We start from the raw sequence: 23,597 nt of genomic DNA on the forward strand, positions 1-23,597 counted from the left end.
CCTACATATTTTATTTATACGTGTCTAATAATATTACCTGCAAAGGCTCCGGCTTCCGCATTTCAATGCCATTTCACTGCATTCAAATTGAAGTCTAAATTCAAATTTAAATGCAATTAAAATGCAATTGATTCCCGCCAGCAATGGGCAAGTGAACGCATGTATGTGACCGTCCCCCTCGTTGCCGAGCTCCGGCTTATCGATGACCGGCGCTTCTTTCTATCGCACAAGGGCCAGGGATCAATCAATCAATGATCAGGCGTCGCAGTTCCAGAACGGACGACTCTCAGTTCTCCGTATTTCTCCCTTATTTATTTCTGGCCTGATTTTTTCCTTTTTTTCTTTTCTTTTTTGGTCTCCTTTGGGTTATTTTGTTTATTTTGTGGTACTGAGGAATCTGGCCGGGGTCTCACGCCCTTTTTTTGCTTTTTGGGTCCCACACGGCGATGCTCAGGGGTCCCTCCTGGCTCTGCACTCAGGAATCACTCCTGGCGGTGCTCGGGGGACCCTATGGGATGCTGGGAATCGAACCCGGGTCGGCCGCGTGTCAGTCCAATGCCCTCCCCACGGTGCTATGCACATATGTTTTTTATTGTCCTGCATTGCGTGCAGATTTTATTATTTTATATCCAGATTATTTTATTTTTTATTGTCCTGCATTGCGTGCAGATTTTATTTTTTATACCCAGATTTAATTTTTTTATTGTTGTGCATTGCGTGCAGATTTTATTTATTTTTTATACCCAGATTTTATTTTTTTATTGTCCTGCATTGCGTGCAGATTTTATTAAATTTTTTTTTTTTTAGTGTTAGTTCGAGATCTTAATTTTCACTGTATATTTTGGGAGTCTGAGGGGGTTGGGAGTGTCACAGTGCCAGGGCTTCCTCCTGGCTCTGCGCTAACAGGTCAGTTCTGGTGGTCCTCAGGGATGCCAGGGATGGAACCCGGGTGGGCTGTGTGCCAGGCCAATGCCCTGCCCACTGTGCTCTCTCTCTCTCCCTCCCTGCACTGTGACCCTAAGTGTTTAGTTACTGGACACTGGACGCGTTGTTTGCAGCGGGCCGTCGCGTGACGCTCGATACCTGTTTTTTATTTATTTATTTATTTTTTGGTTTGTTTTGTTTGTTTAATTATTTGGTTGTCAGGGAGACGCCACCCCGAGCTGCCCGCAGTCCCGAGCTCCGGTTGTGACTCAGAAACTTCTGCTGGGGGAATTCCTGTTCTCTGTTCCCTGTTTTATTATTATTATTTTTTTTTCCTCTGATGCACCGTGACTGTGGGCTGGAGTGACAGCACAGCGGGGAGGGCGTTGGCCTGGCACGCGGCCGACCCGGGTTCGATTCCCCTGCCCCTCTCGGAGAGCCTCTTGGCAAGCTCCCGAGAGGATCCCGCCCGCACAGTGGCAGAGCCTGGCCAGCTCCCCGTGGCGTCTATGCGATGCCAAACACAGTCACCACGAGTCTCACCGTGGAGACGTGCCTGGTGCCCGCTCGAGCCAATCGATGAACCACGGGAGGACAGTGCCACAGTGCTACAGTGTACTGTGACCGTCTGCATCGTCCGGACGGTCCCTGTCCCTGCCTGGGTCCAGGACCCCAAAGAGGAAGGGACACGGGACAGCAGAGCCTCCCGACCCGTCCTGTACCTGTGTCCCTGCCGTGGGTGCGCTGGGACGGGCTCCCCTACCCTGGCCCGCGTCCCCGGAGGCTCCCACGTGCTGTGGACGAGGTTGTTTTGTCCAGAGTGACCAGAGCGGAGGGTGACTCATGGTCAGGTTGCGGGCCAGGGCGGGGGTGGACGCCCTCCCTCCCTCCCTCCCCCCCGTCCCTCCATCCATCCTGCTCACGGTGACTCACACCCATTGGACCTCTGCACCCGCAAAGCGAATCCAGGCACCTGCCTTTTCCGCCAGGGTCCCGGCGGAGGCAAAATTCCGGGCGCCCGTGAGCCCAGGAGGGGAGCGGGTGGCCGGCGAGTGTGCGTGTGTCCAGCCAGCGTCCGTCCGTCCGTCCATCCGTCCGTCCTTGGGGCCGGGTGTTTCCTGCTGGCTACTGGGTGGCCGGAGTCCCCAGGGAGGTGACCAGCCGGGAGCGGGTTCATTAAGGAAACGGGGATGGACCCTGGGGGCAGGGTCCCAGCTGGGAGCGGGGGCGCCCGGGTTTCCTTCCTCCCTTTCCCTTCCTTCCTTCCTTCCTTCCTCTCTTCCTTTCTGTCTTTCTCTCCTTCCTTCCTTCCTTCCTTCCTCTCTTCCTTTCTGTCTTTCTCTCCTTCCTTCCTTCCTTCCTTCCTTCCTTCCTTCCTTCCTCTCTTCCTTTCTGTCTTTCTCTCCTTCCTTCCTTCCTTCCTTCCTCTCTTCCTTTCTGTCTTTCTCTCCTTCCTTCCTTCCTTCCTTCCTTCCTTCCTCTCTTCCTTTCTGTCTTTCTCTCCTTCCTTCCTTCCTTCCTTCCTTCCTTCCTTCCTCTCTTCCTTTCTGTCTTTCTCTCCTTCCTTCCTTCCTTCCTTCCTCTCTTCCTTTCTGTCTTTCTCTCCTTCCTTCCTTCCTTCCTCTCTTCCTTTCTGTCTTTCTCTCCTTCCTTCCTTCCTTCCTCTCTTCCTTTCTGTCTTTCTCTCCTTCCTTCCTTCCTTCCTCTCTTCCTTTCTGTCTTTCTCTCCTTCCTTCCTTCCTTCCTTCCTTCCTTCCTCTCTTCCTTTCTGTCTTTCTCTCCTTCCTTCCTTCCTTCCTTCCTCTCTTCCTTTCTGTCTTTCTCTCCTTCCTTCCTTCCTTTTCCTTCCTTCCTTCCTTCCTTCTTTCCACCTTCCTTCCTCTTTTCCTTTCTTTCTCTCCCTTCCTTCCTTCCTTCCTTCCTTCCCTTCCTTCCTTCCCTCCTTCCTTCCTTCTTCCTTCCTTCCTTCCTTCCTTCCTTCCTTCCTCTCTTCCTTTCTGTCTTTCTCTCCTTCCTTCCTTCCTTCCTTCCTTCCTCTCTTCCTTTCTGTCTTTCTCTCCTTCCTTCCTTCCTTCCTTCTTTCCTCCCTTCCTTTCCTCCATCCCTCCCTTCCTCCCTCTGTCTCTCCCTTCGTCCCTCCTTCCCTCCCTTTCTTCTTTCTTTCCTTCCTTCTTTCTTTCCTTTCTTCCTTTGTTCCTTCCTTCCATCCTTCCCTTTCTTTACTTCCTCCCTCCCTTCCTTTCTTCCTTCCTTCTTTCTTCCCTCCTGCCCTCCCTCCCTCCTTCCTTCTTTCCTTCCGTCCTTCCTTCTTCTATTCCTCTTTCTTTCATCCTTTCGCTCTTTTCCTTTTTCCCCCTTCCTTCCTTCCTTCCCTTCTCTTTTTCTCTTCCTTCCTTCCTTTCTTCCTTCCTCTCTTCCTCCCTTCCTCCTTCCCTTCCTCTCTCTTTTCCTTCCTTTGTTCCTTTCTTCCTCCCTCCCCCTCCCTTCCCTTCTTCTCTCCTTCCTTCCTTCCTTCCTTCCTTCTTTCTTTCTTTCTTTCTTCCTTCCTCTCTCCCTCCCTCCCTCCTTCTCTCTCTCTTTCTTTCTTTCTTTCTTTCTTTCTTTCTTTCTTCCTTCCTCTCTCCCTCCCTCCCTCCTTCCCTCTCTCTCTTTCTTTCTTTCTTTCTTTCTTTCTTTCTTTCTTCCTTCCTCTCTCCCTCCCTCCCTCCTTCCCTCTCTCTCTTTCTTTCTTTCTTTCTTTCTTTCTTTCTTTCTTTCTTTCTTTCTTTCCTTCCTCTCTCCCTCCCTCCCTCCCTCCTTCCCTCTCTCTCTCTCTCTTTCTTTCTTTCTTTCTTTCTTTCTTTCTTTCTTTTTCTTTCTTTCCTTCTCTTCCTTCCTTCCTTCCTTCCTCTCCTCCCTCCCTCCCTCCCTCCGTCCCTTCCTGGTTCCTGGGCCTTTGCCCTTCCTCCTGGCCCCGCCCCGTTCGGCGGCTGAGCCGTGGCGTCGGGATCCTTGGGTGCCACCGGCAGACCCGTGGGTGTCGAGGACCTGGCCTGGGTGGTCGCCGTGTCGCCGGCCTTGGTCCTCCTCCATCGCCCCCGGCGGGGGTTGCGTGTCCACCTGTCGTCTGACCTGTGCCTCTTTCTCTCCTAGAAGACGACTTTGATTTGGCGGATGCTGTGGAAGACGGTGAGTACTTTGCAGGGAGTCTTGTCCGAGCACTGTGTCCCGGGGGGTGGGGCGGGCATCGGATTCGGTGAACCGGGGAGGGGCCGGGGAAGGGGGGAGAGCCGGGGGCCGGGGGGTACTGGGTGGTGGTGCTGGCCCCGGGGGTCCAGGGGAGCAGCCCGGAAGGTTCTTAGGGAGGTGGCGTCCTGGGCTTCTGCTACTGTGCCTGACGCCCGCCATGAGGGGCCCTTGCGGCTCTCAGAATCTGTGACTCGTGTGCTGTTGTTGTTGTTCACTGAACAACCGTCGTCACGGAGACCGGCTGTCTCTGGTGGGCGCCATGGCTTCCCCTCCAAGGGGGTGAACTCTCGGGTTTTATCCACCTGAAGGCAGGGACCTCTGTGTGTGTGTCTCTGTGTCTCTGCGCGCATAGGTGTGTGTGGAACTGTGTGCATCTGTGTGTGCATGTGTGTATACGTTGTGTGCCTGTGTGTCTGCGTCTGCATGTGCATTTGTGTGTTTCTGCATGTGCGCGTCTAAGTGTGCACGTGCGTACCTCTGTACGTGTCTGTGTGTGCGTGTGTGTCTATGTATACGTACATGTGTGTGTCTGTATGTGATTGTGTGCGTCTGTGTGTGCATGTGTGTATATGTTGTGTGCGTGTGTGTGCATCTACAGGTGCATTTGTGTGTTTCTGCATGTGTGTGTCTAAGAGTGTGCGTGTGTACCTCTGTTCGTGTCTGTGAGTGTGCTTCTCTGTGTGCGTGTGTGTCTGTGCACATGTACGTGTGTGTGTCTGTATGTGATTGTGTGTGTCTGTGTATGCGTATGTATATGTGTGTGTCTGTGTGTGCATGTGTTTGTGTGTCTATGTGTGTGTCTATGTATGCATGTATGTGCACGTGTGCTCTCCGTGAGCGTCCGTGTGTGCATGTGTGCGTCAGTGTGTGCATGTGTGTGCGTGTGTGTTCATGCGTATGTACATGTGTGTAACCTGTGTGTGTGTCTGTGCGTGCACATGTATGCATCTGTGTGTTCATGTGTGTGCGTGCGTGCGCATGTGTGTGTGCCTATGTGTGTGCATCTGCGGACGTGTGTGTCTGTGTGTGTGCGTGTCTGTGCATCTGTGTGTGTGCCTGTGTGTGTCTGTGTGTGTGTGTGTCTGAGCATCTGTGTGTTTGTTCCTGTGTGTGTGCATCTGTGTATGTGTGTGTCTGTGTGTGCGTGTCTGTGCATCTGTGTGTGTGCCTGTGTGTGTGCATCTGTGGACGTGTGTGTCTGTGTGCGTGTCTGTGCATCTGTGTGTGTCTGTGTGGGTGTGCCTGTGTGTGTGCATCTGCGTATGTGTGTCTGTGTGTGTGCATGTCTGTGCATCTGTGTGTGTCTGTGTGTGTGCGTGTCTGAGCATCTGTGTGTTTGTTCCTGTGTGTGTGCATCTGTGTATGTGTGTGTCTGTGTGTGTGCGTGTCTGTGCATCTGTGTGTGTGCCTGTGTGTGTGCATCTGTGGACGTGTGTGCCTGTGTGTGTGCGTGTCTGTGCATCTGTGTGTGTCTGTGTGGGTGTGCCTGTGTGTGTGCATCTGTGGACGTGTGTGTCTGTGTGCGTGTCTGTGCATCTGTGTGTGTCTGTGTGGGTGTGCCTGTGTGTGCATCTGCGTATGTGTGTCTGTGTGTGTGCATGTCTGTGCATCTGTGTGTGTCTGTGTGTGTGTGTCTGAGCATCTGTGTGTTTGTTCCTGTGTGTGTGCATCTGTGTATGTGTGTGTCTGTGTGTGTGCGTGTCTGTGCATCTGTGTGTGTGCCTGTGTGTGTGCATCTGTGGACGTGTGTGTCTGTGTGTGTGCGTGTCTGTGCATCTGTGTGTGTCTGTGTGGGTGTGCCTGTGTGTGTGCATCTGCGTATGTGTGTCTGTGTGTGTGCATGTCTGTGCATCTGTGTGTGTCTGTGTGTGTGTGTCTGAGCATCTGTGTGTTTGTTCCTGTGTGTGTGCATCTGTGTATGTGTGTGTCTGTGTGTGTGCGTGTCTGTGCATCTGTGTGTGTGCCTGTATGTGTGCATCTGTGGACGTGTGTGTCTGTGTGTGTGCGTGTCTGTGCATCTGTGTGTGTCTGTGTGGGTGTGCCTGTGTGTGTGCATCTGCGTATGTGTGTCTGTGTGTGTGCATGTCTGTGCATCTGTGTGTGTCTGTGTGTGTGTGTCTGAGCATCTGTGTGTTTGTTCCTGTGTGTGTGCATCTGTGTATGTGTGTGTCTGTGTGTGTGCGTGTCTGTGCATCTGTGTGTGTGCCTGTGTGTGTGCATCTGTGGACGTGTGTGTCTGTGTGTGTGCGTGTCTGTGCATCTGTGTGTGTCTGTGTGGGTGTGCCTGTGTGTGTCCATCTGCGTATGTGTGTCTGTGTGTGTGCATGTCTGTGCATCTGTGTGTGTCTGTGTGTGTGCCTGTGTGTGTGCGTGTGTGTGCATCTGTGTGTGTCTGTGTGTGTGCGTGTCTGTGCATCTGTGTGTGTCTGTGTGTGTGCGCCTGTATGTGTGCATCTGCGTACATGTGTGTCTGCGTGTGTGCATCTGCGTACGTGTATGTCTGTGTGTGTGCGTGTCTCTGCATCTGTGTGTGCCTGTGTGTGTTCATCTGCGGACGTGTGTATCTGCGCGTGTGCGTGTCTGTGCATCTGTGTGTGTCTGTGTCTCTGTGTGTGTGTCTTCCTCCTCCTCCTCCTCCTCCTCCTCGTCTTCCCAGAGTCTCTGCCCGGGTGTGGTGGGCACGTGGGCGGCATTGACAGCCGTGCCACGCCCTTGGCCACGGGGGACCGTGGAAGCGAGTTCCGAGTGTGCAGGCTCGGAAGCGGGCGCGACACGTGTGGCCTCACGCCGGTCTCTCTGCTCTGCAGGCAACGACAAGGCCACTCCGAAGCCCCCCAAGAAACCCAGCGGTGGAGGTGAGACGCACACCGGGTTGTTGCGGTGTGCACGCATCCGGGACGGGGCACCGTGCCCGCCAGCTGCCTGGGCCGTGCAGGAGTGGGCCACAGTTCCTACAGGAACTGCCACTTGGGGCTGGAGTGATGATAGCCCAGCGGGGAGGGCATCTGCCTGGCACGCGGCCGACCTGGGTTCGATTCCCAGCATCCCCGAGGGTCCCCGGAGCACCGCCAGGAGTCATTGCTGAGTGCAGAGCCAGGAGGAAGCCCTGAGCGTTGCCGGGTGGGACCCAAAAACCAGAAAATGAAAGGGAAGGAAGGAAGGGAGGAAGGAAAGAAGGAAGGAAGGAAAGAAGGGAGGGAGGGAGGGAGGGAGGGAGGGAGGGAGGGAGGGAAGAAGGAAGGAAAGAAAAGAAAGAAAGAAAGAAAGAAAGAAAGAAAGAAAGAAAGAAAGAAGGAAAGAAAGAAAGAAAAAGAGGAAGGGAGGGAGGGAGACAGGAAGGAAGGAAGGAAAGAAGGACGGAAGGACGGAAGGAAGAGAAGGAAGGAGGGAAGGAAGGAAGGAAGGAGAAGGAAGGAAGGAAGGAAGGAAGAGAAGGAAGGAGGGAAGGAAGGAAGGAAGAGAAGGAAGAAAAGGAAGGAAGGAGGGAAGGAAGGAAGGAAGAGAAGGAAGAAAAGGAAGGAGGGAAGGAAGGAAGAGAAGGAAGAAAAGGAAGGAAGGAGGGAAGGAAGGAAGGAAGAGAAGGAAGAAAAGGAAGGAGGGAAGGAAGGAAGGAAGGAAGGAAGGAAGGAAGGAAGGAAGGAAGGAAGGAAGAGAAGGAAGAAAAGGAAGGAAGGAGGGAAGGAAGGATGGAAGGAAGGAAGGAAGGAAGGAAGGAAGGAAGGAAGGAAGGAAGGAAGAGAGAGGGGCTGGAGTGATAGCCCATTGGGGAGGGCGTTGGCCTTGCACGCGGCCGTCCCGGGTTCGATCCCTGGCATCCCCTAGGGTCCCCCGAGCACCGCCAGGAGTCATTCCTGAGTGCAGAGCCAGGAGTAACCCCTGAGCATCATTCCTGAGTGCAGAGCCAGGAGGGACCCCCGAGCATCTCTGGGTGTGACACCGCACCCACCAAAAAAGGGAAACGTCTCCCGGTCACTCCCGGTGGTGGGGTCCAGCCCAGACCTCTGACTGGCCCTTGACTCGCCGCGATGACCCTTCTTTGCCCTCTTGCAGTGGACTTGAACTTGGCGGATGCCCTCGATGGTGGCGGCGGAGGCTGTGAGTACCACACACACACGCACACACACACACACACAGACACACACACCCTTGGCCATCGCGAACACACACACACACACACACACACACCCTTGGCCATCGCGAACACACACACACACACAGACACACACACCCTTGGCCATCGCGAACACACACACACACACAGACACACACACCCTTGGCCATCGCGAACACACACACACACACAGACACACACACCCTTGGCCATCGCGAACACACACACACACACAGACACACACACCCTTGGCCATCGCGAACACACACACACACACAGACACACACACCCTTGGCCATCGCGAACACACACACACAGACACACACACCCTTGGCCATCACGAACACACACACACACAGACACACACACCCTTGGCCATCGCGAACACACACACACACACACACACACACACACACCCTTGGCCATCGCGAACACACACAAACACACACAGACACACACACCCTTGGCCATCGCGAACACACACACACACACAGACACACACACCCTTGGCCATCACGAACAGACACACACACACAGACACACACACCCTTGGCCATCGCGAACACACACACACACACAGACACACACACCCTTGGCCATCGCGAACACACACACACACACAGACACACACACCCTTGGCCATCGCGAACATACACACACAGACACACATACCCTTGGCCATCGCGAACACACACACACACAGACACACACACCCTTGGCCATCGCGAACATACACACACAGACACACATACCCTTGGCCATCGCGAACACACACACACACACAGACACACACACAGAGACACACACACACACAGACACACACACCCTTGGCCATCGCGAACACACACACACACACAGACACACACACCCTTGGCCATCGCGAACACACACACACAGACACACACACCCTTGGCCATCGCGAACACACACACACACACAGACACACACACCCTTGGCCATCGCGAACACACACACACACAGACACACACACCCTTGGCCATCGCGAACACACACACACACACACACAGACACACACACACCCTTGGCCATCGCGAACACACACACACAGACACACACACCCTTGGCCATCACGAACACACACACACAGACACACATACCCTTGGCCATCGCAAACACACACACACACACAGACACACACACAGAGACACACACACACACAGAGACACACACACACACAGACACACACACCCTTGGCCATCGCGAACACACACACACAGACACACACACAGAGACACACACACACCCTTGGCCATCGCGAACACACACACACACACACACACACACACACCCTTGGCCGTCACGATTGGGTGTCTCTTGGCTTCCAGCATGGACGCCCCCCGGGGAATCACGTGTGTCCACGGATGCCAGGAGCAGCTCGCCGGCGCCCGTCGACGTGTTCTGATGGGACCCTCTCGGGGGTGCTCCGGCGGGTCCGAGCCTTGGGGGCTTTTCCTCAAGACCCCAAGGGCCGCCATATTGAATTTCCTCCTTGCTTGGCACCAAGAGTCGCATCTTCCCGCCTCTCCCGGATTCCCTCCCCGGGTTCTGCCCGTTGTGTGTCCGCGCCACCAACTGCCTCCCCGTGGGCAGAGTGGGCGCTGGGAGGGAAACAGAGGCAGAGGGGAACGGGACGGGGGGGCCATTGGGGAACCATCGCCTGTCCTTTCTCGTTCACTCAGTGAACCCGGAGCCCGCGAATCCGCCCAAGCCCAGACCGAACCCGAACCCGAACCAGCCAGGCTCAACTGGTAAGTGTGTGTGTGTGTGTGTGTGTGTGTGTGTGTGTGTGTGTGTGGGGTCCACGAGTGGGCTGCTGGCCGGTGGTTCTGAAGAGTTCTGGGCTTTATTATTATTATTATTATTATTATTATTAATTTTTATGAGTGAAACACCATGAGGTACAGTTGTAGACTTACAAATTTTCGCGCTTGGATTGCAGTTACACAATGATCAAACACCCATCCCTCCACCAGTGCCCATTCTCCACCACCACGGATCCCAGTATCCCTCCCACCCCCATCCCCCCCCCATCCCACCCTGCCTCAGTGGCAGGGCATTCCCTTCTGTTCTCTCTCTCTCTTCTTTTGGGTACTGTGTTTTGCAAGAGAGGCATTGAGTGGACATCATGTTCGGTCCATAGTCTACCTTCATCGTGCTTCTCCCATCCTGGGAGGATCCTCCCCACACCCTTTCCTTGGTGCTCCCTTCTCTATCCGAGCTCTCTATTCCCCTAGCGTGTGCGGCTGGCCTCCAAGGCCACAGACCAAAATTCCTGGTACTAATCTCGGCCACTCTTGGGTGTTAGTCTCCGATTTTGTTCCGTTATGTTCCCCAGATGAATGCAGTTTCTCTGTGTCCGGCCCTCTCTTTCTGACTCATTTCCCTTAGCATGATGCTTTCCATGGAGTGCCACTTGTATGTAGATTCCATGACTTCACAGTTTCTAACCCTTTTGTCTTTCTCCTGTTGGGTTGGGGGAACGGTTGGGGGGCCACATCTGGTGGTCCTGGGGGCTACTCCTGGCTCGGTGCTCCGGGCTTAATTCTAAGACCTGATCCGGTGATTGAATGGATATCTGCTGAATGCAACGGGAAAAAAGAAGAAAAAAAAAAAAAGACCCGTGTATTATCTCTGTGGTGCAGTTCAAAGCAGAACTGCAGGGACTGGAGCGTTACAGCCCAGCCCGGGAGGACGCTTGCCTGGCACACGGCCGACCCGGGTTCGATTCCCAGCATCCCCTAGAGTTCCCCGAGCACCGCCAGGAGTCATTCCTGAGTGCATGAGCCGGGAGGAACCCCTGAGCGTCAGCAGATGTGACCCGAAATAGCAAAAGCAAAACCGAACAAAAAAGGGAGAACTGCATTTTCGTTTCTACATCCAAGCACGCCCTTCTAGAACCTTCTCTTTCTCGGGCTGCGTGTGGGGGGTGTCACAGCCAGCAGGGTCCGGGATTCCAAGATGACCCGGTCGCTTTTCCTTCTTTCCTAGGTGACTTCTCCGATGCTGACCTCCTGGACGGACACTCGGACGGAGGTAAAACCCCCCCTCACGGGCCAGTGCCCCCCTTCCGCACTGCACGGCCGAGCACCCTGGGTCACAGTTTAATTTAGTCTCGCCCGTGCAGTTTGGTGAGAATGGGCCCTGGCGATCTCTGGAAACTCACTTGTTGGGTGGGTGCAGGAAAAAAATACTGAGAAGAACTGGCCGATGAGAAGCCCGGCAGGAAGGTGCTCGGTGCAGAGTCAGGAAAGTTTAGTCACCTTCTTTCCTGGGGGTGCTGGGCTGGGTGATCTTCGGACATCTGGTCAACCTCATCTCTGCTGCATTGCATTCAATGGGTGAGTCTCAGGCATCTGGTCAACCTTGCCCCTTCTTCTCCCTTCATTTTTATGTATTTATTATTATTTTGCTTTTTGGGTCGCACCCGGCGATGCCCAGGGGTCACTCCTGGCTCTGCACTCAAGAATGACTCCTGGTGGTGCTCAGGGGACCCTATGGGATGCCGGGAATCGAACCCGGGTCAGCCGCACGCAAGGCCAACACCCTCCCTGCTGGGCTATCGCTCCAGCCCCTCTCCTTTCATTTTCAAAGCAATTCTGTGGGAATATATTCCGGAACTGACCTGGAATAGCTCAGGCCGACCCTTGCCAGTTGTCTCCTCACACAGTAAACACTGTGTCGCGTTTGAGCTCGTTGCCGGTGATGATTTCTTTGTTTCGGGCGTCCGATATTCCCACCCCCACCCCCAACCCCCATCATGATGCGTGATACGTTCCCTCCACCGTGGTCTCCGATTTTTCTCAGTTCCTTTGGAAGAGGACTCAGTGGAGTTTTGGTTTTTTTTTTTATTTTTTTAAATAAAATAAAACAGTTTTGTTTTTTTTTTTATTTTATTAAAACATCGTTCGCAGTGATTTATGCCGTTGAATATTCCACACGAATTCCCGCCCCCCGCCCCCATCATATTTCGAGTGTGTCCACCCCGATCCCCAAACCCTGCCCCCAGAGCAGGGTTTGGGGATCTATTCTATAGATCATAAATAATCTATTTTGTACTGTTCGTTATGAATATCCTGCTCAAAAATGATCCTGTTAGGGGCTGGAGCGATAGACCAGCGGGGAGGGCGTTGGCCTGGCATGTGGCCGACCCGGGTTCGATTCCCAGCATCCCACAGGGTCCCCTGAGCACCGCCAGGAGTCACTCCTGAGCACAGAGCCAGGAGGGACCCCTGAGCTTCGCCGGGTGGGACCCTCCCTTCCAAAAAAAAATTAAAATGATTCTGCAACAGTTTTGAGCCTGAATCTGTACCCGGGCTGAGAGTCTCTGACACACCCAGGACCCCCGGAACGGGATTCATGTGTACCTGCTTGCAAACGTGGAAGTTTGCTCACTCCGTGCTCCTTCAACCGGTTTCTCTCTTGCAGGCGGCGGTGACGGTCATCCCGGGAACCACCGGAAAGACGGGGAAGGGGAGGCCCAGGGTAAGTACCGTGGGGCTCTGGTGCTGCTGCTGGCGTCTAGGTGGATGCAGAACAGGACTCAGCGTTCCACCTTTCCACCTTCCTGGACTCGGTGCTACGTGGTCCCCACACGCCCTGCCTCTTCCCAGTGTGATGCCAACGTGCTCCAGGCTGGACTCTAGGGCACCCTTGGTTAAAATCCTCCCCGCTGGACACCGGCCTACAAGTCCCACCATTTTTTTTTTGCTTTTTTGGGTCACACCCAGCAATGCTCAGGGGTCCCTCCTGGCTCTGGACTCAGGAATCACTCCTGGCAGTGCTCAGGGGACCCTGTGGGATGCTGGGAATCAAACCCGGGTCGGCCGCGTGCCACGCAGATGCACTCACCGCTGGGCTATCGCTCCAGCCTCCCTCCCTCCCTCCCTCTCTCCCTCCCTCCCTTTCTTCCTTCCTCCCTTCCTTCCTCACTCTTTCTTTCTTTCTTTCTTTTCTTTCTCTCTCTCTCTCTCTCTTTCTTTCTTTCTTTCTTTCTTTTCTTTCTCTCTCTCTTTCTTTCTTTCTTTCTTTCTTTTCTTTCTTTTGGGTCCCACCCAGTGACACTCAGGGGTCCCTCCTAGCTCATGCACTCAGGAATCACTCCTGGCGGCGCTCAGGGGACCCTAGGGGATGCTGGGAATCGAACCCAGGCTAGCCGTGTGCCAGGCCAATGCCCTCCCCGCTGTGCTATCAGTCCAGCCCCTCTCCCTCCCTCCCTTCCTTCCTTCCTTCCTTCCTTCCTTCCTTCCTCCTTTCCTTCCTCTCTTTTTCTCTTTTTCTTTCTTTCTTTTCTTTCTTTTGGGTCCCACCCAGTGACACTCAGGGGTCCCTCCTGGCTCATGCACTCAGGAATCACTCCTGGCGGTGCTTGGGGGACCCTAGGGGATGCTGGGACTCGAACCTGGGTCGGCCGCATGCAAGGCAAATGCCCTCCCTGCTGTGCTATCGCTCCAGGCCCCCAATTTTTAAAAAATTTGTTTTATAAAGTAGTTCACAATATTTGATGATATTTAGTATTCAAACAGCCACCCCAGCACCCTGACCCCTTCCCAACACCATATTTATTTCGGGTGTCTCCATTCCAAACCCCGACCCCTGCCCCAAAGCAGAATCAAAAATATATATTTTTTATTGTGTGTTATGAAAAAAAATGCTGAAAAATGCTACCAAAAAAATAGTCTTAGAGGAAAGAGTGTGAAGATTGTTGTATTTCCCCCAGGGGCCATTAAGCCCTTATTATTATTATTATTATTATTATTATTTATTTATTTATTTTTGCTTTTTGGGTCACACCCGGCGATGCTCAGGGCTCACTCCTGGCTCTGAACTCAGGAATCACTCCTGGCGGTGCTCAGGGGACCCTAGGGGATGCTGGGAATCGAACCCGGGTCGGCCACGTGCCAGGCAAACGCCCTTCCCGCTGGGCTGTCGTTCCAGCCCTATGCCCTTCTATGAGAGATCACTAACATGTTGTTAAAAGTTGAGCCTTTTGTGCTATACATCTTTTAAACATGTATATTTCCCTCTAAGATTGGTTGTACAGGCAAATTTCATGACTTCATCTCTCCTGACAGCTGCGTAGTATTCCCTTGAGTAGATGTACCAGAGTGTCTTTAACCAGTCGTCTGTTCTCGGGCACTCGGGTTGTTTCCCGATTCTGGCTCTGGTGACCAGTGCTGCCATGAACATACAAGTGCCGATGGTGTTTGTGCTGTGCCTTTTCGGGGGGGCCCGGCACCTACTTCATTTCTTCCCTTCCGTTCCGTCCTCCTCCTCTCATCTGGGCTGTGTGTCTGCGACCCCGTTTCCCACTCTCCTTATTCTCGAAGCCGCAGGGAAGCAAGAGCATCTGGTGTTTGAGGTTTTTTTTTTTGTTTTTGTTTTTTGTCTTGGCGTTGGGTACCGCATCCTGAAGGGATGCTCAGGGCTGATTCCCCTCGACTTTGTGCTTGGAGATCTCAGGCTTGGGGAGGACCATCTCGGGGTGCTGGGATGAAAGTGGGCTTCAGTGTCTGATGCTCAGGGCTGACTCCTGGGTCTGCACTCGGACATGAGCCCGGGCGGTGCTCAGGGAATCGTCTGGGGTTCGAGGATGGTGCTCACAGGACGGGTGAGGACCAGGCAAACGCCCTCCCCGCTGTCCTCTTGCTCTGGTGCCTTTTGGTTGTTTTGTTTTGTTTCGTTGGTTTGTCTTGATACTGTGTTCCCGTCTGTCTCTCACCCACGTGATTCCATTAACATGCGATCATGTAATTCAACCCATATTGCCATAATTAATTTTATGAGAGAGAGAGAGAGAGAGAGAGAGAGAGAGAGAGAGAGAGACGTGTGATTGATCACTTACAGAGATAAAACATCTGGAAATTTGGGGCTGGAGCGAGAGCCCAGCAGGGAGGGCGTTGGCCTTGCACGCGGCCAACCCGGGTTCGATTCCCAGTATCCCCTAGGGTCCCCCGAGCACCGCCAGGAGTGATTCCTGAGTGCAGAGCCAGGAGGAACCCCTGAGCATCGCTGGGTGTGATGAAGGAAAGGAAAGGAAAGGAAAGGAAAGGAAAGGAAAGGAAAGGAAAGGAAAGGAAAGGAAAGGAAAGGAAGAGAGAGAGAAAGAAGGAAAGAAAGAAAGAAAGGAAGAAAGAAAGAGAGAGAGAGAGGGAGGAAGAAAGAAAAGGAAAGAAGGAAGGAAGGAAGGAAGGAAGGAAGGAAGGAAGGAAGGAAAAAAGGAAAAAAGGAAGGAAGGAAGGGAGAGCGGCTGGAGCAATAGCACAGCGGGGAGGGCGTCTGCCTTGCACGCGGCTAACCCGGGTTCGATTCCCAGTATCCCCTAGGGTCCCCCGAGCACCGCCAGGAGTCATTCCTGAGTGCAGAGCCAGGAGGAACCCCTGAGCATCGCTGGGTGTGATGAAGGAAAGGAAAGGAAAGGAAAGGAAAGGAAAGGAAAGGAAAGGAAAGGAAAGGAAAGAAAAGGAAAGGAAGAGAGAGAGAGGGAAGGAAAGGAAAGGAAAGAAAAGAAAGAGAGAGAGAGGGAAGGAAGGAAGGAAGGAAGGAAGGAAGGAAGGAAGGAAGAGAAAGAAAGAAAGAAAGAAAGAGGAAGAAAGAAAAGGAAGGAAGGAAGGAAGGAAGGAAGAAGAGAGAAAGAAAGAAAGAAAGAGAGAAAGAAAGAGAGAGAGAAAGAGAGAGAAAGGAAGAAAGAGAAAGAGAGGAACACAGAGATGAAGAAACAAAGAGGGGAGGGAAGGAAGGAAGGGAGAAAGAAAGAGAAAGAGACAAAGAAAGAGAAAAAGAAATAAAGAGAAAAAGAAAGAGAAAGAAAGAAAGAAAGAAAGAGAGAAAGGAAGAAAGAAAGAGAGAGGAACACAGAGATGAAGAAACAAAGAGGGGAAGGAAGGAAGGAAGGAAGGGAAAAGGAAGGAAGGAAGGAAGGAAGGAAGGAAGAGAGACAGAGTAGAGTGATAACCCAGCGCGAAGGGCATTGGCCTGGCACGCGGCTGACTCGGGTTCGATTCCCAGCATCCCGTAGGGTCCCCCAGGAGTGATTCCTGAGTACAGAGCCAGGAGTCAGCCCTGAGCATCGCTGGGTGGGACCCCCAAAAAGCCAAATAATAATAATGATCATGATCACTGCCACTGTCCTCCCGTCGTTCATCGATCGGCTGAAGCGGGCACCAGGAACGTCCCACAACAAATTGTGAGACTTGCTGTGACTGTGTTTGGCATCGTGTAGACGCCACGGGGAGCTGGCCAGGCTCTGCCGGGCGGGCGGGATCCTCTCGGGAGCTTGCCAAGAGGCTCTCCGAGAGGGGCAGAGGAATCGAACCCGGGTCAACCACTTTGAGTCAGTAGCCAACCTTGGCGGGGATGGAGTTTCGTGCCTGTGCCTTGTGTCCGTCTGTTGAGCTGAGTTCTGTCCACCCTCACCTTTCGGTTGTCAGGGCAGAGACGTCCACGCTCCATGCCCCGCCCTGCGGGGTGGCCACTGCTTGGCGGGCCCTCTGACACGCCACTCTCACGACCTCCCGTTTCTCCTCCACAGCCGACTCTCCCGGCGTGATCTCGGGCATCGTCGGGGCCGTGGTGGTGGCCGTGGCTGGCGCCGTGTCCAGCTTCATCGCCTACCAGAAGAAGAAGTGGTGTTTCAAGGAGAACGGTAAGGCTCACGCACGCACGCATGCACGCACGCGTGCTTCTCGGGACACAGAAGCTCCCAGGCGCTCGGCTCGCGCTGCAGGCAGCGTGGGGTGGGGTCTGGGGGACCGTCACCGCCGGGGGCTGCATGTCTGGCTTTCGGTGTCGTCGTAACACTCTGCGGCCGTGTCCTCCAGCCCTGGCGGGCCACTAAACCAGGACCCAGGTCTGCACGTCTGAGCACTGCATTCGTCCGAGCTCGGCGGGCTTCACTGAGTGGACCGGCGGGATCAGCTTCTCCGGGGCTGGGCTGCTTGGCCGACTAATCACACTGTCTAAAGGGTCTTTGGCCTTTTGTTGTTGTGGTTGTTTTGTTGTTGTGTTTTTTTTGCTTTATGGGGTATCGCACCCGGTGATGCCCAGGGGTGACTCCCGGCTCTGCACTCAGGAATTACCCCTGGTGGTGCTCGGGGGACCCTAGGGGATGCTGGGAATCGAACCCAGGTCGGCCGCGTGCCAGGAAAATGCCCTCCATGCTGGGATATCACTCCAGCCCCTCTCTCTTCCCTTCCTTCCTTCTTTCCTTTTTCCCTTCCTTCCTTTCCTTCTTTCCCTCCCTTCTTCTTTCTTTCTTTCTTTCTTTCCTTCCTCCCTTCCTTCCTCTCTCGCTCCCTCCCTCCTTCCCTCCCTCCCTTCCTTCCTTCCTTCCTCCCTTCCTTCCTTCCTTCCTTCCTTCCCTTCTTTCCTCCCTTCTTCTTTCTTTCTTTCTTTCTTTCTTTCTTTCTTTCCTTCCTTCCTTCCTTCCCTCCCTTCTTTCTTTCTTTCTTTCTTTCCTTCCTTCCTTTCTTTCCTTCCTTCCTTCCTCCCTCCCTCCCTCCCTCCTTCCCTTCCTCCCTTCCTTCCTTCCTTCCTTCCTTCCTCCCTTCCTTCCTTCCTTCCTTCCTTCCCTTCTTTCCCTCCCTTCTTCTTTCTTTCTTTCTTTCTTTCTTTCTTTCCTTCCTCCCTTCCTTCCTCTCTCGCTCCCTCCCTCCTTCCCTTCCTCCTTCCTTCCTTCCTTCCTCCCTTCCTTCCTTCCTTCCTTCCTTCCTTCCATCCTTCCTTCCTTCCTTCCCTTCTTTCCCTCCCTTCTTCTTTCTTTCTTTCTTTCTTTCTTTCCTTCCTTCCTTCCTTCCCTCCCTTCTTTCTTTCTTTCTTTCTTTCTTTCCTTCCTTCCTTCCTTTCTTTCCTTCCTTCCTTCCTCCCTCCCTCCCTCCCTCCTTCCCTTCCTCCCTTCCTTCCTTCCTTCCTTCCTTCCTTCCTCCCTTCCTTCCTTCCTTCCTTCCTTCCCTTCTTTCCCTCCCTTCTTCTTTCTTTCTTTCTTTCTTTCTTTCTTTCTTTCCTTCCTTCCTTCCTTCCTTCCTTCCCTTCTTTCCCTCCCTTCTTCTTTCTTTCTTTCTTTCTTTCTTTCTTTCTTTCTTTCTTTCTTCCTTCCTCCCTTCCTTCCTTCCTCCCCCCTCCCTCTCTCTCTCTCTCTCTTCTTTCTTTCTTTCTTTCTTTCTTTCTTTCTTTCTTTCTTTCTTCTTCATCACACCCAGCGATGCTCAGGGCTCCCTCCTGGCTCTGCACTCGGGAATGACTCCTCCTGGCGGTGCTCGGGGGACCCTAGGGGATGCTGGGACTCGAACCCGGGTCGGCCGCGTGCCAGGCCAACGCCCTCCCTGCTGGGCCATCAGTCCAGCCCCGCCTATCTCGATTTTTAAGCCTTCATGCTGGTTTGGCCCAGGGAACTCTCCCGACTTTGGGGTCAGACCCTGGCACTTATGGCTGTCAGGAAGAGGGTGCCAGAGTTTATGTAGAGGCCGAATTTGTTTCCTTACTAGTGCCCCTAGGATCACTTTTATTGACAGTCGTTTAGAGGGGGCAGAGGGGTATGATAGTGGGCCTCCCACTACATATATATATTATAGCATTGTCCTGGCATGCGGCCGACCCGGGTTCGATTCCCGGCATCCTCTAGGGTCCCCCAAGCACCGCCAAGGACTCATTCCTGAGTGCAGAGCCAGGAGGGACCCCTGAGCATCGCCAGGTGGGACCCAAAATGAAAGAAAAGAAAGGAAGAGAGAAAGAGGAAGGAAGGAAGGAAGGAAGGAAGGAAGGAAGGAAGGAAGGAAGGAAGGAAGGAGGAGGAAGAGGAAGGAAGGAAGGAAGGAAGGAAGGAAGGAAGGAAGGAAAGAAGGAAGGAGGGAGGGAAAGGAAGGAAGGAAGGAAGGAAGGAAGGAAGGAAGGAAGCAGGGAGGGAGGGACAGAAGGAAAGAAGGGAGGGAGGAAGGAAGGGAAGGAAGGAAGGAAGGAAGGAGGGAGGAGGGAGGGAAGGAAGGAAGAGAGGCTGGAGCAATAGCCCAGCAGGGAGGGCGTTGGCCTGGCACACGGCCGACCCGGGTTCGATTCCCGGCATCCCATAGGGTCCCCCCGAGCACCGCCAGGAGGATTCCTGAGTGCAGAGCCAGGAGGAACCCCTGAGCATCGCCAGGTGGGACCCAAAATGAAAGAAAAGAAAGGAAGAGAGAAAGAGGAAGGAAGGAAGGAAGGAAGGAAGGAGGGAGGAAGAGGAAGGAAGGAAGGAAGGAAGGAAGGAAGGAAGGAAGGAAAGAAGGAAGGAGGGAGGGAGAGGAAGGAAGGAAGGAAGGAAGGAAGGAAGGAAGGAAGCAGGGAGGGAGGGACAGAAGGAAAGAAGGGAGGGAGGAAGGAAGGGAAGAAGGAAGGAAGGAGGGAGGGAGGGAAGGAAGGAAGAGAGGCTGGAGCAATAGCCCAGCAGGGAGGGCGTTGGCCTGGCACACGGCCGACCCGGGTTCGATTCCCCGGCATCCCATAGGGTCCCCCGAGCACCGCCAGGAGGGATTCCTGAGTGCAGAGCCAGGAGGAACCCCTGAGCATCGCCAGGTGGGACCCCAAAATGAAAGAAAAGAAAGGAAGAGAGAAAGAGGAAGGAAGGAAGGAAGGAAGGAAGGAGGGGAGGAAGAGGAAGGAAGGAAGGAAGGAAGGAAGGAAGGAAGGAAGGAAAGAAGGAAGGAGGGAGGGAGAGGGAAGGAAGGAAGGAAGGAAGGAAGGAAGGAAGGAAGCAGGGAGGGAGGGACAGAAGGAAAGAAGGGAGGGAGGAAGGAAGGGGAAGGAAGGAAGGAAGGAGGGAGGGAGGGAAGGAAGGAAGAGAGGCTGGAGCAATAGCCCAGCAGGGAGGGCGTTGGCCTGGCACACGGCCGACCCGGTGTTCGATTCCCGGCATCCCATAGGGTCCCCCCGAGCACCGCCAGGAGGGATTCCTGAGTGCAGAACCGGGAGGGACCCCTGAGCATCGCCAGGTGGGACCCAAAATGAAAGAAAAGAAAGGAAGAGAGAAAGAGGAAGGAAGGAAGGAAGGAAGGAAGGAAGGAAGGAAGGAAGGAGGGAGAAGAGGAAGGAAGGAAGGAAGGAAGGAAGGAAGGAAGGAAAGAAGGAAGGAGGGAGGGAGAGGAAGGAAGGAAGGAAGGAAGGAAGGAAGGAAGGAAGGAAGGAAGCAGGGAGGGAGGGACAGAAGGAAAGAAGGGAGGGAGGAAGGAAGGGAAGGAAGGAAGGAAGGAGGGAGGGAGGGAAGGAAGGAAGAGAGGCTGGAGCAATAGCCCAGCAGGGAGGGCGTTGGCCTGGCACACGGCCGACCCGGGTTCGATTCCCGGCATCCCATAGGGTCCCCCGAGCACCGCCAGGAGGGATTCCTGAGTGCAGAACCGGGAGGGACCCCTGAGCATCGCCAGGTGGGACCCCAAAAAGAAAGAAAAGAAACAGAGAAAGAGAGAAGAAGGAAGGAAGGAAGGAAGGAAGGAAGGAAGGAAGGAAGGAAGGAAGGAGAGAGAGAGGCTGGAGTGATAGCCCAGCGGGGAGGGCGTCTGCCTGGCATGCAGCCGACCCGGGTTCGATCCCCAGCATCCCCTAGGGTCTCCCGAGCACTGCCAGGAGGAATTCCTGAGCGCAGAGCCAGGAGGGACCCCTGAGCATCGCCGGGTGGGGCCCAAAAAGCAAAAAAAAATCATTTAGAAAGGGGCAGGGCTGGGGCAGAGAAGGGACAAGGATGACAGCAGGAGAGAACACGGTCTCTCTGAGTCTCCTGTAATTATTCTTCTTAGTCTCTGTGAATGTTGGTGAATCGCTGGTTGGTCCGGGTGGGCGCTGGGTGGGCAGCAAACCCGTGGCCAGGTGAGCTGGTGTGTGGCAGTCACAGGTCACCCGCCTCAGCGTGTCCTGGGGTGCTCCTGAGCCCGGGTGACCTGCGTCATCTCGAGTTTTTGTTCCTTCGGAGTCTTCATTCATGACGCAAGTCGCTCCCACCAAAGGGGCAAGAAGGCCTGGGAGGGGTCGAGGCCAGGCTGCCCGCGGGAAGGTCCACCTCTGTCGCCTTCTGTTCTGGAGTTTCCACCATGGCGACTTGGTTTGCAACCTCAAGCCTGAAAGCTACGTCCAGGGCAGAGAGATTATTGCAGTGGGGCAGGGCACTGTGTTTGCATGGGGTTTGAGCCCTGAGCACAGAGCCGGGAGTCAGCCACGAGCACAGAGCCAGGAGTCAGCCCTGAGCACAGAGCCGGGAGTGATCCTTGAGCACAGAGCCAGGAGTCAGCCCTGAGCACAGAGCCGGGAGTCAGCCCTGAGCACAGAGTCAGGGGTCAGCCCTGAGCACAGAGCCGAGAGTCTATCCTGAGCACAGAGCCAGGAGTTAGCCGAGACTCAGCCCTGAGCACAGAACCAAGAGTCATCTCTGAGCACAGAGCCTGGAATCAGCCTTGAGCACAAACCCAGGAGTCAGCCCTGAGCACAGAGCCCAGAGTCAGCCCTAAGCACAGACCCGGGAATCAGCCCTGAGCACAGAGCCAGGAGTCAGTCCTGAGCTCAGAGCCGGAGTCAGCCCGGAGCACAGAGCCAGGAGTCAACCTTGAGCCCAGAGCCAGGAGTCAACCCTGAGCACAGAACCGGGAGTCAGCCCTGAGCATACAACCCAGGAGTCAGCCCTGAGCCGAGCCAGCAGTCAGCCCTGAGCACAGAACCAAGACTCATCTCTGAGCGCAGAGCCAGGAGTGAGCCCTGAGCACAGAGCTGGGAGTCACCCCTGAGCACAGACCCAGGAATCAGTCCTGAGCCCAGAGCCAGGAGTCAACCCTGAGCACAGAACCGCGAGTCAGTCCTGAGCACAGACCCAGGAGTCAGCCCTGAGCTCGCTGGGCGTGTGTCCCCGAGACAAAAGAACCGTCATGCAAAGGAAAAGCAAAAAATTGCCAGCGGGTTTCTGCCTGCACTTTGGGCGTCTGTTTCTGGCAGGGAAGTGGACGGGGGTCACTCTGGCCTGTGTCCCCTGGCGTCTGAGGAGGCCAGGCTCCGCCTCGGGGGGGGGAGGGAGGCAGGAGTGTGTGTCAGGGGCCGCAGACGCCCGAGCACTGCATGTCACCCGGCCTCCGCCCGTAACAGCACCGCCTGCTTTCACGCACCTGCGGCTGTTAGCCATGAACGCCCGTAACTGCCGTGTCCTGCGTGTGTGCCCATGACCATGCCCTGCCAGCTCTTAGGCACCGTCCGGCGATGTGCACGGGAACTGTGTTCTGTGTGATGCTGCTCACTGCGTCCACCGCTGATGCTGGCCGTCCCCTGGGACTCACCTGCCCACGCTTGCCTCACCAGCCCACACAGCATCTTTCTAACCCGCCCGTGTCCTGCGTGTGTGCCCATGGCCACGCCCTGCCAGCTCTTAGGCACCATCCAGCGATGCGCTCGGCAACTGTGTTCTGTATGATGCTGCTCACTGCATCCACCGCTGATGCTGGCCGTCTCCTGGGACTCACCTGCCCACGCTTGCCTCACCAGCCCACACAGCATCTTTCTAACCCGTCCAGTGGTACCAGGAGCTCATGCAACGCCGACGTGTGTTATTTCTTTTCTCCCCACCCCCGTTTTCCTTCGCAGATGGGGCCAAGGCGTAGGCAGGAGAGCGATTGCGTCTCCACCAGGGGGTCCCGTCGGATGTCCGTGTCTGCTTCTCCGTTGGGGCCGCTGAGTCTTCAAGCCAAAATAAAATCGTGGACTCGGCCGGGGTCTGAGAGAGAGACGGGCAGGCGGGACGGGGCGGGGGAGGGGGAGGGGAATGTTCTGGAAGCCCATGAATTCCGCGCCTCCTCGAGTCTGTCCGAGCGCGAGACGCCCCGTCCTGCTGTTCCGTGCCGAGCGTCCGGTCGTCCGATGCTTCCTCTTGCTGCGTGAGCTCCGGAGAACGCGGAGAGAGGGGGGCCCGGGGCGGCTGTCCCGTTGGCCTGCCGTCGTCCACCCGTCGTCCACTGCTTGCCCGTGGGTCAAGCTGGACCGGCTAGCCGCTGCCTTGAAGCCGAGACGATGGCCTGGCGAAGGTCTCACCCGCTTCCTGGTGGGCTCCATCCCTTCCGCAGGGGACCGTTCTAACGCTCTGCTTTTGCGTCCACCGATTTTTACACCCCCACCCCCCCAAAAAAATGCCAACCGTCGTCCTCGAGAGCGTGCAGGACGGGTGGACCCCCGCAGACCCCAACTGGACACTCGCCTGTCCCTCTTCCGTCAGCAGCCTGGTCTCTGAGTTCCGGAAACCTACAAACCAGCCAGTGGACACCTCCAAGTTTCTGCCACCGGGACACAGTCTCCAGCCCAGCCACGGGGGTGGACATTGTCATTCTGA

At 54.8% G+C, this 23,597-nt stretch overlaps 1 protein-coding gene across 3 annotated transcripts in view; it reads left to right on the plus strand.

Annotated features, from left to right (window-relative positions):
- CD99 (CD99 molecule (Xg blood group)) overlaps nt 1–23,597 on the plus strand; it is a 45,241-nt gene that overhangs the window by 15,476 nt on the left and 6,168 nt on the right. For 2 of the 3 annotated variants that reach the window (XM_056109630.1, XM_056109631.1), the window contains exons 2-8: nt 4,057–4,092; nt 6,960–7,007; nt 8,203–8,247; nt 9,964–10,032; nt 11,273–11,317; nt 12,710–12,766; nt 16,812–16,925. In XM_056109630.1, coding sequence (XP_055965605.1) covers nt 4,057–4,092; nt 6,960–7,007; nt 8,203–8,247; nt 9,964–10,032; nt 11,273–11,317; nt 12,710–12,766; nt 16,812–16,925 — 414 coding nt within the window. Of the gene's footprint in view, nt 1–4,056; nt 4,093–6,959; nt 7,008–8,202; nt 8,248–9,963; nt 10,033–11,272; nt 11,318–12,709; nt 12,767–16,811; nt 16,926–22,858; nt 22,982–23,597 lie in introns of those variants that run through there. The other variant, XM_056109632.1, reaches the window with a different exon arrangement.

This window comes from Sorex fumeus, unplaced genomic scaffold (genome assembly GCF_029834395.1).
Source record: "Sorex fumeus unplaced genomic scaffold, SorFum_2.1 ptg000354l, whole genome shotgun sequence".
Taxonomy (NCBI): Eukaryota; Metazoa; Chordata; class Mammalia; order Eulipotyphla; family Soricidae; genus Sorex; species Sorex fumeus.